The sequence below is a fragment of the Lycorma delicatula genome, chromosome 13 (assembly GCF_047948215.1).
Source record: "Lycorma delicatula isolate Av1 chromosome 13, ASM4794821v1, whole genome shotgun sequence".
In the NCBI taxonomy this organism is placed as follows: Eukaryota; Metazoa; Arthropoda; class Insecta; order Hemiptera; family Fulgoridae; genus Lycorma; species Lycorma delicatula.
The window spans coordinates 41,933,617-41,952,000 of record NC_134467.1 but is presented as its reverse complement, the minus strand read 5'-3'; the positions used below and the strand labels follow the sequence as shown (position 1 = coordinate 41,952,000).

The 18,384-nt window shown below is 31.0% G+C and overlaps 1 protein-coding gene across 1 annotated transcript in view; it reads right to left on the bottom strand.

Moving 5' to 3' along the window:
* LOC142333921 (late secretory pathway protein AVL9 homolog) overlaps nucleotides 1–18,384 on the bottom strand; it is a 50,889-nt gene that overhangs the window by 12,233 nt on the left and 20,272 nt on the right. Inside the window, exons 4-7 of the mRNA XM_075381538.1 lie at nucleotides 16,576–16,765; nucleotides 9,810–10,623; nucleotides 4,736–4,870; nucleotides 822–1,041 (exon numbers count right to left, since the gene is read on the bottom strand). Of these exons, the coding sequence (XP_075237653.1) occupies nucleotides 822–1,041; nucleotides 4,736–4,870; nucleotides 9,810–10,623; nucleotides 16,576–16,765 (1,359 nt within the window). The remainder of the gene's footprint in view (nucleotides 1–821; nucleotides 1,042–4,735; nucleotides 4,871–9,809; nucleotides 10,624–16,575; nucleotides 16,766–18,384) is intronic.

Below are 18,384 nucleotides of genomic sequence, written 5' to 3'. Positions count from 1 at the left end.
AATGAAACCATGCATTGTCGCTGAAATAAACACAATCCAAAATTTCAATACCGTTGTCAACAACAAGAGAACAAAACAGACGACAATACTGTAAACATTTTCCATGGTCTACTTCTTTCAGTTCTTATGAATATGAAGGTTTTTTTTTTTAACTGGAAAGACTTGGTTCATTATGAATTCATTTCACGTGATTAGATAATAAATAAGGATTTCTATAAGGGACTCCTAGTTTACGTCTTCTAACTGATTTGAGAGTTGCTGTATGCAGAAAGAGGTCTCAGCTGTAATAAAATTGTTAGATCTTGCATCATGTAGACATTCCAGCTCATACATCACTTCTTGTTAGCCATTACCTGGCAAAAGGCAAGACAACCGTTGTATCCCACACACCCTACTTTCTAGACTTGGCTCATCAGACCTTTTTTTGTTTTGCAAATTGAAAGTATCTTGAATAAATAAAATATGACATAACAGCTGTATGCCATCCTCAAAAACATGCTGAGGGAATTGTTCCAAAAATGGAAAGGAATATTGGGAGTACTGCCAGCAAGCAACATGGACTACTCAGAAAAAGACAAATCTATATAAAGTTTTTATTACATAATTTCAATTTTTTTGTGCACACTCATATTAACAACTATATAACAATCAAAAGTCAGTGCCAGGGAAAAAACTTATTTAAAAAGTTGGAAGCTATAATACTACTTCCAAAGTAACAATCTTATAGCACAATTCTTTTACTGAGACAACAAATCAGATGTTTATAATATTCTCATGATACAAAAAACCATATTTTAAAATAGAAGAAAAACAAAGTTTACCTTGTAAAAGAGATGTACGTAATAAACATAAAAGATATACACGGAATTGAGCACGGATCCATTCGTCTCCACCTTCCCAACCAACACCGTCCAAAAATACATCATGCCTTTCTTCAGCAACATGTCTGACTAGGAAATCGGCAAAACGAAGATCTTCAGTAGTTAAATGTAATATACGACGCAATTCCATGTCAGAAGTTTCTATTCTCGTTCCTTCAACCTATAAAAATAATCATTTGTTATAAATAATATAAAAAATATTTTCTATATAAAATGTAATGTTTAGAATCGGACATTTTAACTTTTCTCCAAAATAACAACTTGCAACAGAAATCAGATCGAGCCTCCACATAGTGCACCTGTATATATCCAGAACAAATAGGAGAAATTTGTCTGGAGAACTGAATCTAAACTTCACAATTTCATTTCATTTCATCATACCCCACTACCACCTCAATAGATCACATCTAGAGTTGTAAAATGGAACCTAGTCCCAGCACAGGTAGCCCCTTGACAGTCAACCATGAAAGGTGATTTAAGGAATACTTCACTGACCGAACCAAGCAACACCAGAGTTCAGAGAAAGTAGCACAAGGATACGGTGGGCTGCCACTTAGAAGATAATATGTGATCAAAAGCATTGGAATGCCCTAACACTGCATACATGAACAAGAATCCAAAATCAAACTGAAGCAAATTTCCTACATTTCAACACAAACTGTAAACTCAATGTTATTTTATCTAGGACTATAAACTCAAAGACATAATCAACAACCATAAAACAAACCTTAGAAGAATTTGCACCAATAAAACCCTGTAAAAAGAATCAATGGTGGAGCCGTGAATGAAACAAAACAATGGAGAAGAGACATCAAGCATAGCTATTACACCAATCCCAAAAATCAGAAACATCCTTTCAAAATCTAGTAAAAAAAAAAAAAAAACCACTTAAACCCAAAGGCAAAATAAAAGTACAACATAAAGACACACTGTGTGTGTGTCTTTATGTCTTCAGTGTGAAAATAGAATTTTGTTGAAGAATTCAACAAAATTCAGTTGAGAGACTATCACAAAACCTTAAAAAATACGAACCCCTAACCCTACAAATGATGAATGAAAACCATAATCTGGCTCATAACAATAAAGACAATGTGGAAATCCTAGCTAAATATTTCAACAAACTTCTACATTGTGAAGAACAGACAGAACTCCTAAATTTCAACACCAATATCCCAATAACAACATCACTACACCACTGGAAAACATCTATCAAATTTCTGGATGATTAGAAGAATCACAAAACAGTGGGACCAGATAGACCTTTGTACAGATCTGGAAACATGCTATAAGACCAGCAAAAATCACCATTCATAAACAGCTTGTCAACATCTGGATCAAAGAAGAACTACCAGAAGACTGAACGACAGCCCTCACCCACCTTCAGTACAAAAATGCAGACAAAACAGACCCTAAAAATTAGAGGTGAATATCACTCCTAGACACAACATACAAAATTCTTTTAAGAATCATCCTCAACCAACAGGGTCTGTTTACAACTCGAGAAAGAACTAGGAGAATACCATGGAGGTTTCAGACCATAGAGGAGCTGTCCAGACCATGAGTCTCAACTAATAATAGATTAAAACAGAAAAAAGAAGCAAAGACTTTTTTTCTTTTTTTTTTTGTTTGTGGGCAAAAAACACCTGGGGGTTATCATCACCCGGTAGTCATTATTAAAAAGGTAAAATAACTCCAAAATAATAAACCAAACAAGGTGTAAACGTAATATTAATCATATAATAAAAATTTACTAAAACAAGCCAAGAAGACAAAATAAAACCCAAAACTAATATCACAGACAAAGTTGATAAAATATGAGATAAAATAATAGAATAAAGAAAGTATAAAAACTTACCTAACTCCGATGGGTTGTGCAAAAATCCCCGGATAGTAAAATTAAACACATAGAACTAAAAAATCAAATTGAAAATAAAGGTTAAAATTATTAAAAAAACCATCCTTACAGAAAAACATATGAGTATATTAAATCCTTTGCAGTAACCCAGTACTATGCAAAAAGAGAAACATCCGTTCCAAAATCCCGCCATCATTGCACAAGATATCACGAATGCTGCTGGGTATATCAAACTGACGACGCAACGCCGCATAATATATGCAATCCACGAGAATGTGGTGCATAGTCATGCGGCAAAGACATGACGATAACGTTTGTAGTCTTCAAGAAAACATACAATTGCATCCACAGAGAACCCTTTGAACAGACATCCTGAAGATACCTTGGACAACATCCCAAATTAATAAACATGATAAAAGTGACCCTCACAAAAAAGTCAAAAGTGAAATTCACAAAATTCTCAGAACTTCTTGAGATCAAAACAGTTCAGAAAACTCTCAGAACCACTTGAGATCAAAACAGTTCAGAAAACTCTCAGAACCACTTGAGATCAAAATTGGACTGTGCCAAGATGATGAACTCTAACCACTAATACTCAACTGTGCTCTGAAAATGGTAATGAGGGAATGGCACAACAAAGCCCCCTAAAAATCAAAACACACGGCCATGGTTTTGCCAACAACTTGGCACTGCTAGCAAACAATGACGATGAAGCTAAAACAGAGATATTAAAACTTCAAAACATTGCAAATAAAATTGGCCCCAAAATATCATTTGAAAAGATCAAAACTGTGCTCCAAAAACCAACACAATTAAAAGAAGTGAACATAAACGGTAATAAAGTAAAAATATTAACCCAATTTAAATACCTTGAAGAAACAATAACAAGCAATTTAAACGAAAAAACTCAATCCAAACAAGCCCGCTAAAGTACAAAAATTAGCCTAGTACACCTACAGCAAAATATTTCTAGGTACTTACGTATTAACGCCACCATAACTACAGCTTTATTTAAAAACAAAGTAGTCAATCGAATTTCGGTGGAAAATGGGCCGATACAGAGTTTAACATAGATTCAAAACAGTCTCTTTGTTAATTTTAATAAATGGTTATTTTATAAATATAATTTAACCAAACTTAACCTACACTCGCTTCGCTTGCTAACCTTGACTAATTAACAGGAGTGTTTTAATTATTTAAATAATAAATAATTGCAATAATTACTGAATTTATTAAATAAATACTCAAAAAATTACGGTTTTAATTAGTCAAGGTTAGCGAGTGAAGCGAGCGTAGGTTAAGTTTGGTTAAATTATATTTATAAAATAAATAAATATAAATAACCATTTATTAAAATTAATAAAGAAACTGTTCATTTTCCACCGAAATCTGATTGACTACTTTGTTTTTAAATAAAGCTGCAGCTGCGGTGGCGTTAATACGTAAGTACCAATTTCTATTTATAAATATTAAAATAAGATACAACACAGTTATAAAACTGGAAGCCACAAATGCAACAGAAATACTCTTTCACCTGAAAGAACAACCAAAGACAAACAGATTCCAGAAAATCAAAAGAACTGAAAGAACTTGCATAAAAAAAAGTATCAGAAAGAAGGACAGTGATGGATCATGCCGAAGAAAGTTATGTACAGTTAGAACCCACCAATGATACCATGTTCAAGAGAAGACTAGGATTCTTTGAACACATCACAAGGTTAGGTTAGAGACTTCGGAAGCAGTTGGTACAGTAGAATCTTGAATCAAAAAATCACAAAGACATGATTCAGATGGATTATTAATAGAAGTTAACGACTATATTACAAGTCCACTTTTCTTCATCGAGTTCCTTCTAGACATATCTGCAATGTTTCACTCTGTTCATAACCTTCTTCAGATCAAGCAACCAAAGCACTTCGATTCAACAAGCACGCATTATAAATAAATGAGAAAAAAATCAACAACACACATAATTTAAAACGAGTTTAAATTTTCTTACCTCGATAAGAACATCCGCTAAACGTTTTTTCTGTTTAAACAACACATTGGTTGCTCCAACCACATACCCTCTGACATTTTTATCCGTTAATAAATCCATGTAAGGCAGCGATAAATATGGCATACATAGATAACCCTAAAAGTAATAAAAAAAAATTAAGTTTATAACAAAGCATTATAACATCTAACAATACATAATTTGAATATACTGATGGGATATTAAATAAATCACATGTTGTTACAATTTTTTACTGTAATAATAGCAATGTTATCCAAGAACTGGGAAGTTCTTTGAAAGACCTTTTTAAAAAATCACAGAAATTAAAATTTTCATCTTATATTTTTCTTGTTAAATGTCCATGTGATATCGAATTATGATAAACTCCACATTTTAAAATATTACATTTATTTGGTTTACAAATTTATAATTTGGTTTACATTTATTATATTTAAAATAACATTATTTTGGTTTATTGGTGGTATTTCTTGATTATTTAAAAAAAAAAAGAATAATAAAACAAAGCAGATACAATATACAGCTTAAACCTAATTAAAAACTTTATAAAGCATTAACTTGATTACATATAAACTGTTCCTTATTTTATTTAAAGTAAGGGAAAAACAGATCTAATTTTTCTGACCACCGACTGAATCATTTCCACACATGCAATGTTACAATTTTGCTCTATGAACTAATTCACCAGAGAAGTTTGTACACGGGACTGGAAATGGAATTTTAAAGCATATGAAAAAAAATACAGTGCCTGACTGGGATTCAAACCTGAAACTCCTTGATGAAAAGCTAAAGACGCTACCACTCTACTACAAAGATCAGCCATTCATTAAACAAATTAGATTATACAAAAAAACATAAAACTAGAATTCAAATCATATTAAAATTAACTGTGAAAGAATAATAAGAATAAACAACACACCAGTAAACCAAAAAACGACTATTTGTCAGCAATTTTCAAAAAAAGATTATTATAAACGAGGAAAAATATAATATAATAATAATTACCAAAAATAAATACGGTACTCACATATTAACGCCACCGCAGCTACAGCTGCTGTTTAGGTTATGTTGACTTTGTGTACTGACAAATCGTACTATCAAAATAACCTAACTAAATATAACCTATGCTCACTTCGCTCGCTAACCTCTTACGTATTAACGCCACCATAGCTACAGCTTTATTTAAAAACAAAGTAGTCAATCGGATTTAGGTGAATTAACATTAATTGGATTTTGGTGCTATAACATTAAGGTTATATTATTAACTTGTATATGTTATGCATATTTAATGTTAATTATAAGAGGTTAGCGAGCGAAGCGAACAGAGGTTATATTTAGTTAGGTTATTTTGATATACGTACGATTTGTCAGTACATGAAGTCTAAACAGCAGCTGTAGCTGCGGTGGTGTTAATACGTAAGTACCATAAATACAAATAATAATAATAAGAATAAATAAGCAGTTTAATCAAGCCTTGCAATTTGTTTTTCAAATATGAAATTAATGCAAATACTAACGTCACAGCTGAAACAAAATTTACCACAATTATGATTAACAGTACTTTTTATACACATTTTGCTTAACCAAAAAGCAATTTAAAAAAAAAATGTAAAAATATTCGTCAATATCAAACAATATTGTGATGCATACAGAAGAAGCTTATCGTCGTGTAAAGTCTGAGAATATATAAAAATCCAGAAGCAACAAGAGAAATAATGGAAAAAACTTTCTAGAGTAGTGCAATATTTGGACAGTAGATGTTTTGAAACCTTTACACTTGAATGAAATTACAAGGATCACTGCTGTTTGGATTTCAATATTAATATTAATATTTCAATATAATATTTTTGACATTAATTAATAAACTGTAATAATTTTATTTATTAATTTTGAATATTTAATTTAAAATGATGATTAAAAAAAAAAATCAATCTATTATCTAAATTAAAAGCAAGAATAAATTTTAATAACAATGCAAAAATTATCAGTTACTTCTTAAGCATGTTTATTGAGTACTTAAGTGCTTACTTTGTTGAATATGTACGTGTTTTCATAAGGGCAAATAAGTTCCCTCAACTTCCTTTTGTGTAATGATTGGTTAAATACAGATCCTTTTCAAGATGTTATTACCTCTTTACAGGTATGTATCATTCATCTAGTATTACTTTACGATTCAAAATTATACATTTTATATCGTAAAATTTATCCTTCTTTTCACAGGTGTATGGGCATAGCAAATGTATTAATTGGCTTTCTAAAGACGATTGTGATTTATCTATGAAAGAAATACTGAACAATAAGAATAAATTGATAAAAAAAAATAAATATATATATAAATAATGCTGAAATGCTGATAAAACCAACTGGAAAGGAGAACAAGAACACACAGATCAGATGGAAGGTTGATAAAAAATGGAACAGATCACAATAGAGAAATTAATACAACACTTAACTAATGAAAGGTATATATAAGGAACAATATGGAAGTCTAATCAGAATTTATACACATGAAGGTCATTCAGAAAGTTCTTGATGTGACACAGAACACATTTCAAAAAATTATTTTTTTATTTTCAACAAAGTCAACTTGTAATTATATAGATTTAGATTGACTTCTGACGCAAAATGCAATTTTTCCAACTCTGCAAGTGTTTGTCTTATTTAGCTTTGACCTCATCACTTGAAGTAAATTTTCATCATCCAGCAAACCATTTCTTCAAGTTTAGAAAAAGGAGTAATCGCAGGGAGCCAAATCCAGCACATGTAAAAACACTTCAAAGGATATACGAGGTGCTACCCAAAAGTTCAGGGAATTTCAATTTTGTGCGCGAACCATTGCTAGTATGACCTGCTGCCGCTAGATGTGACTAACAGTACTCTTTGTGAATCAGTGTTCCAACAACTGTGTCGGTGAGAGGCTGCATTGTTGACTTTCATGCAGTTGTGTAACGCTGTGTTTTACTGCTTCGGCGAAGTTCTAAATGGCAGATTTTAATGAGCAAAGAACCTGCATCAAATTTTCCTTCATGCTTAAAAAAATTGGTGCATCGCATGCTTGTGGAAGCATTTGGTGGCAATACTACAAGTAAAAGTAAAACTTTTTTGCGGTACAAATGATTCAAAGATGGACGAACGATAATCGATGACAATGAGCATTCAAGAAGACCATCAACAAGCGCAGCACCGGAAAACATCGCGAAAGTGCGAGAGGCTATTGTTGCAGATCGTAGACAAACAATCCATGATGTTTGTGTAATCGTACAAATGTCATATGGGTCCGTGCAACGCATCTTGTCACACAATTTGAACATGAGACGCATTGCTGCAAAATTCATACAGAGACTGTTGAACAACGACCAGAAACAAAATCGTGTAGCTGTCTATTGTGAATTGAAAAATTCAGCAAGAGATGACTGTAACTTCATCTCCAACATCATAACCGGTGATGAGACATGATGTGTATGTGTATAACGCTGAAACTAAGTAGCAGTCGTCGCAGTGGAAGTCGCCAAATTCACTGCGGCCAAAAAAAGTACGCCAAGTTCGCAGCAACGTGAAGTCCATGATGATTGTTTTTTCGACATCAAAGGCATTATCCATAAGGAATTTGTTCCTCCCGGTCAAACTGTCAATGGGATGTTCTATTGTGAAGTTTTGAAGCGGTTACGTGAAAGCATTAGGCGCAAACGTTCAGATCTGTGGGGTAACAACAGCTAGGTTCTGCACCATGACAACACGCCTGCGCACACATCGCTAGCCATTTGGAATTTCTTGGCTTCCAAAAAGACAGTAGTGATTCCCCCCCCCACCCACCCTATTTGCCTGACCTTGCCCCGTGCGACTTTTCTCTCTTCCCAAAAATAAAATTTCAATCGAAAGGCCGTCATTTTAACACAATTGAGGAGATTCAGGAAGAAATGTAGAACGTGCTTCGAACACTTACACTTGCAGACTTCCTTACAGATGCTTGGATCATGGGAAAAACGCTGGGATCACTGTATCAATGCCCAAGGGGATTAATTTGAAGGAGACTGGAAATTATAAGTTATGGTAAGCTATTTTATTTTTATGGTAAAATTCCCCAAACTTTTGGGTAGCACCTCGTATAATGGAGTTTTGCAAAAAAAACCCACATGTGCATGCCCGTTATTGTGATGAAAGAGCACTTTCCTTTTGATCAGATGTGAACAAATATTAAGCCTAAATAGCACACTTCCATCGGATCAGTAGTGAAACGTAATAATTCCTGGTGATGGTCCTACTTTTTTCCACGTAGTCAATATAAGCAATACACCATGAGTATTCCGTAAAACTGTAATCATGACTTTTCATGCAGAAGGAACTGTTTTTTCCCTCTTTCTTGAGTACTTTCACCTGCTCCCACCCACTCAATGTTTGGTCTCTGGAGCATAACTGAATCAAAATTTCACTTGCTATTGTAAAACATCAAATAAACCCAGTGGAATTATGTTTAAATTTGTCAAATGTGTTTTTGATTGACTACTAACAAACATGGCAACTATCAAACGGATAGCTTTTTCATACCCAAAACTTCATGTAAAATTTAACAGACATGATCTATCGAGATGTTTGATATGTTAGCAAGCTCACTTTCTTTCAGTTGACAATCAATTAATATGATTCCAAAAAAATTGCACCCACCGAAATGCAAAAAATAACACATTGTGAATTTTTGTGACAATTTCATCAGTCAAGCAGTTTTTGAAGCAATGAGCATTCTTCAATTTGTATGGATGTATGAACCACGTTTTATATGTTTGTCGAAGTTAAACCTTTTAAAACAAAATACTTTATAACAGCTCAGACTTCAATTTTATTCATTTTCAGAAATTTTCAAAATTCGTTTTCTTTATTCGATCGCCACAAACAAGGAACTAAACACGCATGTCTGAAACTTAACAGCACACCATTTAAAGGATCATATTGACATATAATATAGTCATTTGGTTATACCTGTGCCATCTCTGCGTCAGGTTAAGAACTTTCCGAACAACCTTGGTAGAAAAGAATTAAAATAAATAAAAAACTGAATACTAACCTGTGTAAAAATTGGCAAAGGAACACCGCACAACTGTGCATTGATTTGTGAAATTAAAACCATATTATTTTGTGCAGTCGTTTCACCAAGCGTCTCAACACTTAAATCACGAGGTAAATTACTAATCACACCGATATTTTCATCATTCTCGTTATTACCAACATCATTATCACCATTACGATTAACTATTTTTTGCAAATCGACTTCTTTTTCATACAATTTTATAACATCTTTTCCTTCTTCATCGATAATATTGATACTTTTAATTTTATTTGTATCATCGTCTGATGATACGTCTAATGAATTAACCGCATTACAAAAATCTGATATTTTATCTGTTTTATCCTTAACATTATTTTTATCGGAATTATTATTGGATGATAATTTAATACTACCGTTACAACAATCATTCGATATATCGCAATTATTCAATTCTTTTTCAGTACTACAATCATCTGTTTTACTATTATTTTCATTATTAATATGATTGACAATATTATCGGTAATTAAAACAGTTTTATTATCACCGCTAGCATTATTTTTACTTAAATTTTTCATATTATCACATTTCTCCTTATTATCTTCTTTTGTTTCGGTTTCATTTTTTATGTAATTTGATACACTATTATCGTCAGTCTTTATCGGCGTCGGTAATGCAATTATTTCTTCTTTGGAATGTTTATTAATGATAGCGCAATCAACTGTTTCAATAATCTGATTAATAGGAACTACCGATGTTGTTATATTAGTATCTTCTTTACTTTTTTTATCGACATTTAAAAACTGAGGTACTGGTGACATTGGACGTGATGGTCTGAAAATAAAAAGAATAAAACGTAAATAAATATCTATTGAAATACATTTGATTTTAAGTGTATTTAATAATAAAAACAGTAATAACATAAATAAAAAAAAAGCTTGTATGTACTTATTTATGCATGTAGAAGTTATACTTCTTTGATGTAAATAAAAAAAGGAATTTTTTTACGCATTCAAATAAATTTGAACAGAGTCAAACGATCAATAATCGACATTAAACACCATGAATAAAATTTTAAATAAATGACACTTAAAATTTAAACAGTTTAAAAAGTATTGAAGTATTTGTTGTATTTCTTAATTCGTAATTCTTACAGACTGAATAGGCATCAGAGTTATCAGCGGCTTATGATATGAAAAATATAACACAAATAGTTTTATTTTATAATAGTGTATTTTATCAAAAATTCTGTTTTTGGTCAATTTAAAATTATTTATGTAAAATCAAGAATTTATCTGATGTGCGCTATTTTCTGTCATTAAAAAAAATTTACTAAAAAAATTTATTTACATAAATATAACCTCAAATCTTGATACACAATTTTCACAAGCATATATTTATTTTATTGTGAAAATTGTGTATCAAGATTTGAGGTTATTTTTATGTACATACTTTTTTTTTTTTAGTAAAATTATATTTTTTACTGACAGAAAATAGCACACACAACAGATAAATTCTTGATTTTGCATAAATAATTTCAAATTTACCAAAAAAAGGATTTTTTTATAAAATACACTATTATAAAATAAAATTATTTGTGTTTTATTTTTCATATCATAAGCTGTTGATATATGCTCCAATATAAATAAAGTTTTATGAATATGAACAATATTCACAGTATAAAATATCCGTCTTCAGAAATCTGTGTATATAAATATATACTTATTACGAATCCATATCTATTATGTTTGCAACACGTGCTAATCAGTTATTTACATTGGACGACTTACTGAATTAGACACTACACGCATGTGCATGCAAACTGATCCACTTGGGCCTGTGCAAATCTTCATGGTGTGTTACATCGGCGCATGCAACTTCCATAACTTGCTGAAAATATACTCTCTCATCAGTTTCTCCTAACATGCCAAAAGAAGTATAACTTCAATAACAAACCTAAATATATATATATATATATAAAATAAATGGAATGGTTTCTGTTACTTATTCGTGCAAAAACTACAAGGACTATTGCTGTTTCAAAATGTTTCACAATGGTGACTGTTTTGATAATTTGCAGTAATAACCGGATTATTTTCTAATTAATATTCAATTTTACTGTAGCCAAACCATTAGTCAAATCAAATTCAGAAACCACTAACAATTTTTAACAAAATAAAAATCTCCTTTGTCTTTTTTGATATCTCTTTTGGTTATTGAGAAAAGTAACTTCAAAGGTGCAAAGGTGTATGACACAATAGCTCACCAACATAGCCACTGCTACTTTTACTCTATGTGCAAAAAAAATGGCTGCATGTTTGTTGGGTAATGCCAAATACCATGCAAAGTACTTTATTACTTGTACAAAGGACAGGTAACTGTTATTACTACTATTTTTAAAATCAGGGCCGATTATTCTGAAACTCGCAAAATTCAGATGAATTAAAGTTTTGACTCCTTTGCCGATCAAATCATTGCTCTGAAGAAATTACAGTACACTGACAGTTTTTATAGACTGAACAGGCTATCATTGTTATTTATCAGTATTATTCTCATAAGCATGAAGATAATGTACATAGTGGGATCCAGAAGGTGGAGCTATATATACAGCAAATAAATAGTCACCAATACATAAATAAATTTACAAAATATGAATTGTTTAGTTTGCAGTCAAATTAATCTGATTCTACCTTCTGGGAGACATTAAATTTATTATACAAAGTTATACATACACAAATGGACAGTCACTATTTTGTAAGGTAATTCTGGAGTAAAAAGTAAAAAAAGTTATAAATATATATTTACCTCAAAAAGTCAGAATGAGTTAGTTATTAAGTTGATAAATGGTCTGTGAAATCATATTTTTATTACCCGTAATTATGAATTATGGTTCAAATACAGAGATAGAAGACTGATTGCTAACATTTACAGGAACCAACAGCCACAGTAATAATGGAAGAACATAAGAAAGAAACCGTAATAAGAAAGGGAGTCTGACAAGGATGTTCCCTATCCCAGTTACTTTTTAATCTTCACATAGAACTAGCGGTTAATGATGTTAAAGAACAATTTAGATTCGGAGTAACAGTACAAGGTGAAAAGATAAAGATGCTACGATTTGCTGATGATATAGTAATTCTAGCAGAGTGTAAAAAGGATTTAGAAGAAACAATGAACGGCATAGATGAAATTCTACGCAAGAACTATCGCATGAAAATAAACAAGAACAAAACAAAAGTAATGAAATGTAGTAGAAATAACAAAGATGGACCACTGAATGTGAAAATAGGAGCAGAAAAGATTATAGAGGTAGAAGAATTCTGTTATTTGGGAAGTAGAATTACTAAAGATGGACGAAGCAGGAGTGACATAAATGCCAAATAGCACAGGTGAAACGAGCTTTTAATCAGAAATATAATTTGTTTACATCAAAAATTAATTTAAACGTCAGGAAAAGATTTTTGAAAGTATATGTTTGGAGCGTCGCTTTATATGGAAGTGAAACTTGGATGATCACAGTACCTGAGAAGAAAAGATTAGAAGCTTTTGAAATGCGGTGCTACAGGAGAATGTTAAAAATCAGATGGGTGGATCAAGTGACAAATGAAGAGGTGTTGCGGCAAATCGATGAAGAAAGAAGCATATGGAAAAATATAGCTAAAAGAAGAGACAGACTTATAGGCCACATATTAAGGCATCCTGGAATAGTCGCTTTAATATTGGAGGGACAGGTAGAAGGAAACAATTGTTTAAGCAGGCAACATTTGGAATATGTAAAACAAATTGTTAAGGATGTGGGATATAGGGGCTATATCGAAATGAAACAACCAGCACTAGATAGGGAATCTTAGAGGGCTGCATCAAACCGGTCAGATGACTGAAGACAAAATAAAATTATGAATTATGTTCAAAGATATTTCAGTAAATTAAATATACTAATTTATGAATATGTAAAAAAAAAAATAGTTTATATTAAAAATAAAAGTGTTCAATGTGATCCACAGTTAACCAAAACAGGAGAAAAATAAATAAATTTGCCCACTAATTTTGCTAAATCTTTCATTTTTACAAGTGATTTAAACAAATTAAATTAAATGAAAATTAAATCTGGAACTAATTTCATTAACAGTAGAAATCATATAAAAATGTTAGGTATCTGTTGTAAACTGAATGGTAGTTATATTTATAAATAATAATACTCTATTAATATGAATAAATTATTCATGATAATTATTTTAATCAAAATGTAAACGATTACGTTAAAAAAAACTTCTGTACATAATTAAGAAGTTATTGATGATTTAAAAAGCTGGCAAAGTATTGTATTAGCTTGTTGGCTATGCTGGACAAAAAGTCACGATTACCAATCGTGACGAAGATTTAAGCATCAAAATTCCCAAAACTGAAATAAATTTTTTTTAATTTTAGGGGTTTCTTAACTCTGTGGGGAAAATTCTGGAAAAAATTATTTATAAAAAAATGATCCTTAAGAAAAAATAATAATTTAAAAGAAAATTGTTTAAAAATATTGAAAAAATAAAATATAACTTTTATGAAAGTAATTAAAAAAAGAGTGCTTCTCATCTTGGGTTCAGAATGTAAGATAGACATAAGGTTACTTTAATTTTAATAGACCTTAAAAGTGATGAAGGGAAATACAGAGAAACATTTTTTAATAATAAAAATGAAGAGTTAATAAAGTTAAAAAACAAAAAAAGGAATACATATTTTTTGGAGGTTAGGAATAAATTTTAAGAAAAAAATTACAAAAATATTCATAAATTGGCTAAGCTTAACAAATTTACTAAGTTTTCTCTAAATCCAACACCCTCTTCAATAGATGCCAAAATAAAAAAAAAAGTTCAAAAATTTTTAAAAATTGCAGACATTTCTTGATAGTTTTTTATATGAAGTGAAAACTTCCAAAAAAATTTTGGAAAATATTTAAACCAAAGGGAGATAGAGAAAAAGCACAAAAAACATTTTATTTCAATGTTAAGAGATTGGGAGTTAATTTTTTGAAAAAAAATTTTTGATCATTTATATATGAATGTACGAACTTGTAGGTAACAAATTTGGGACAATAATTTTCTTGATATTCACCCATCCCTTTAACAAATTAAAATCAAAGCCCCATATATAGAATAATTGAGCCAAATTTAAAGAAAACCGCTTTGGTAATCCTGACATATAAGGCCAAAAACAATGCGACATACATACTAATGTTTTGTTTGGTCTAGAAGAACTAGTTGGACCCTAAAACGTAAAGATTTGCAAAAAAACCCACACGCACACCATTTTTGACATGACCAACATACTTTTCCCTTTAATATTCTAGCTGTATTCGAGGAAGAGGATACATTGAAAACACACTGAAGAAGGCAAAACAAGATAAAACAATGAATAATGCTTATGATTTCTTTAAACTGTAAAATTTTCCAGAAACACTGGAAGAGGAGTACAAAGAGAAAAGAAATCTTGATGAAGAGCTGATTTAGAAAGTTCTTAGCCTGACTAAAAAACTACAAGATTTTCAAAAATTTTTTAATGTAATTACTAATCATATGTAATTTGGTATATGACTATTCAGTATAGTGTAATTTGTCAAAACTCTTCAAAATAACCAGTTGTCTTAGCTTTGACCTCATAATTTTCATCTAGCGAGTAATTTCTTAAGGTGTGGGAAGAGAAAGTAATCGTCAGGAGCCAAAATACGTAAATACAACACATGTAGAAACACTTCAAAAAGAAGGTCGTCATAGAGTTTTGCAGCAAAAATCAAAAACTTGTGCTCAAGCTCTATCATGGTGAAAGAACACATTTTTTTGGTCAGATATGGATGTTAACCCAGATTAGCACCCTTAAATCAGTGCAGTAGTTAAACATGATACTCCCCCCCCCCCCTTGATGGTCCTATCTTTTTTTAAGGAATCTATGAGGACCACACCATGACGATTCCAAAAACCCGTAGCCATGACATTTGCTACAGATGAAACCTTTTTTTCTTTCTTTGGCACACTTCCACCTGGTTCCACCCACTATTTGGTTTCTGATACATAATGGTAATCCACATTTCATTTACTGATATAAAACATCAAAGAAACTCAATGGAATCATAATTAAAAAGTGTGGAATCACACTTAAGTATTGTTCAATCAAATCCATTTTTGGTCAACTGTTAACAAATACAGCAATCATGAAGCTTTTGTTTGATTACTGATTTTTTTGTACCTAAAACATTGTGTAAAATCTAATTAGCATGATCTATTGAAATGTTAGCAATGTCAGAAATACTCTTGTACGTTTCACCAGTAATAATTTTGACAATACAGACTTCTTTACTCATTTCATCAGTAGTAGCAGTTTTTGGCCAACCCACACATTCAGCACCTTGAATGGATGTATGGCCAGATTTAAATTCAGTAGCCCACTAACATGATCAAAAACAAAGTGGAATCTAGCATTTTTTTGGATATCTGTCAGGATTAAACCTTTTAATATAATAGCTGAAACTTCAATTTTAATCCATTTTTAGATAATGTCAAAACTCATTTGCTTTACTCGGATCACCAAAAACAAGCAAATAAACGCACATGTCTGAAACTTCACACATGCCATCTAAAGAATCATATTGATAAAATAGCATTGTCATTTAGTCATACTCACATGCCACCTTTATATTACGCCCAAGAACCTTCTAAATAACCCTGGCATGTAAAAATTAAGTTCTACATTAAATAAAACTATAAGTAAATGTGAAAAACACAAAAGTGAATGACTACTTACTGTACACATGCTGAATTATATAATCCACTTTCCATCATACCAGGATGTAATGATAAAAGTGATAATATGGTAGCGCATAATGGCTGTACAGGTGATCTATAGAATACAACTTTTTTTTCCAAAAGAAGTAATTTAAATAATAATACTGCTTTATGTCGCCATTGTAAAATTAATTCCCGACCAGATAATCCTAAATAAAGAAAAATAATTACAACAAAGATACACTTAATTGGAATATCATTTTTTTTTTTTTTTAATATACATACCCTTCCTACAAAGTCATAATATTTAACTGTATTCACCACTTCATATTAAGTATGATGAAGTACGATTTTACGTTTATATTAAAAATTTATAGATTTTGCAGAAATAAATATAGTAAAACAAAAGCCAAGTATACAATGAAAAATCTTGAAATAACTAGTAGAAAATTGATGACATCATTTTTTAATTTTTGTGTGATCATACAAGCAGTTTGACCTGAATCAGAAATCAGAAAGTAAAACATGTGTGTAAAACTGATTGAATGTTTGTTTGAATCAGGTTTTTTTTAAAATGAAGAAATCTTTTTTTTTATTTGTAAATAATACTAATAACGATAATATAAAAAAACATTTCATCACACAAATGATTCATTCTAATTTAGTTTTCTCAGTATACTGTGATAATTATTTATAAAACTATTTTGTTTTACACTTATTCATTTTATTTTTCCTAGACATTTAGTACTTTCTAAGAGATTTCAGGTTCATCAAAATATATTTTTATGAAATTCAATAAAAAACCTAATTTAGAATAATCATATTAAAATAGAGATGAATCTTTGCAGTCAAAGTATTTATATAAAATGAAGTTTCTGGCTGTTGTTACTATATCAGTTGGTAATAAAAATATTGTTTATCGTGCCATATTTGAATTAAATGTATTGTTTTTCTAATCCAAATATAATGTAACAAATTTAACTTATTCAGCAGCTTTAAAAGCTGTGTATATATATATATATATATTGTACATGAGGTGGGTTTTTAAAGTAAGGCTCGTTTTGAAGCAAAAATGAAACTGAAAAATATGAACATTTTTTATTTAATGTAAAAAATACATTTATTTACAACATTTCTAGATAGCTGCCTTCAACTTTTGACACAATTTTCACAGCGTTTCACTAACTTCATTCCCTCTTCAAGAAATTCCACCGCCAGTAACTTAAAGCAGTGGTAATACTTTTTTTAATTTAGTCATCATCACACCTTGGTACCTTGGTAATGGAAGTGACTGTTTAAAGTAAAGAAAAAGATAATAATTGCTAAGAACTAAGTCTAGGCTTATATGGTGCATGTTTGAAGATTTTCAACAAATTTTTTCCTATCACCTCACTGTCTCATTTGCCATGTGTGGCACTTAAACTTCCAATGCAAAGCCGCAGAACAGACACAATCCATAAGAATGTGGCATAGAGTTAGTTGTTAGTCGCAGCGAATACAAACTGGTGCATCAGTTGAGATGAGATATCCATGAGTGAGCCTAGTGTACCCTACACGCAAACAGCAAATAATAATTTCCTATCAACAGTTATTCCTGTATGTGGAGTTCCATGATGATACAGTATTCTTAACAGGGCTAAGTTTACTTTTGGTAGTAGCATTCCATTCACTTTGCCACTGATCATGGGTCACCCTCTTCAAAAAACAGTCAAGATCATCAGAAACAACACAATTAGTGAAAGGAGGCTGGAAACAAGCCTCTTTTGCACACTATCAGCATGCTCATTGCCTGAAATTCCAATATGACTTGGGATAAAGCTCTTACAAT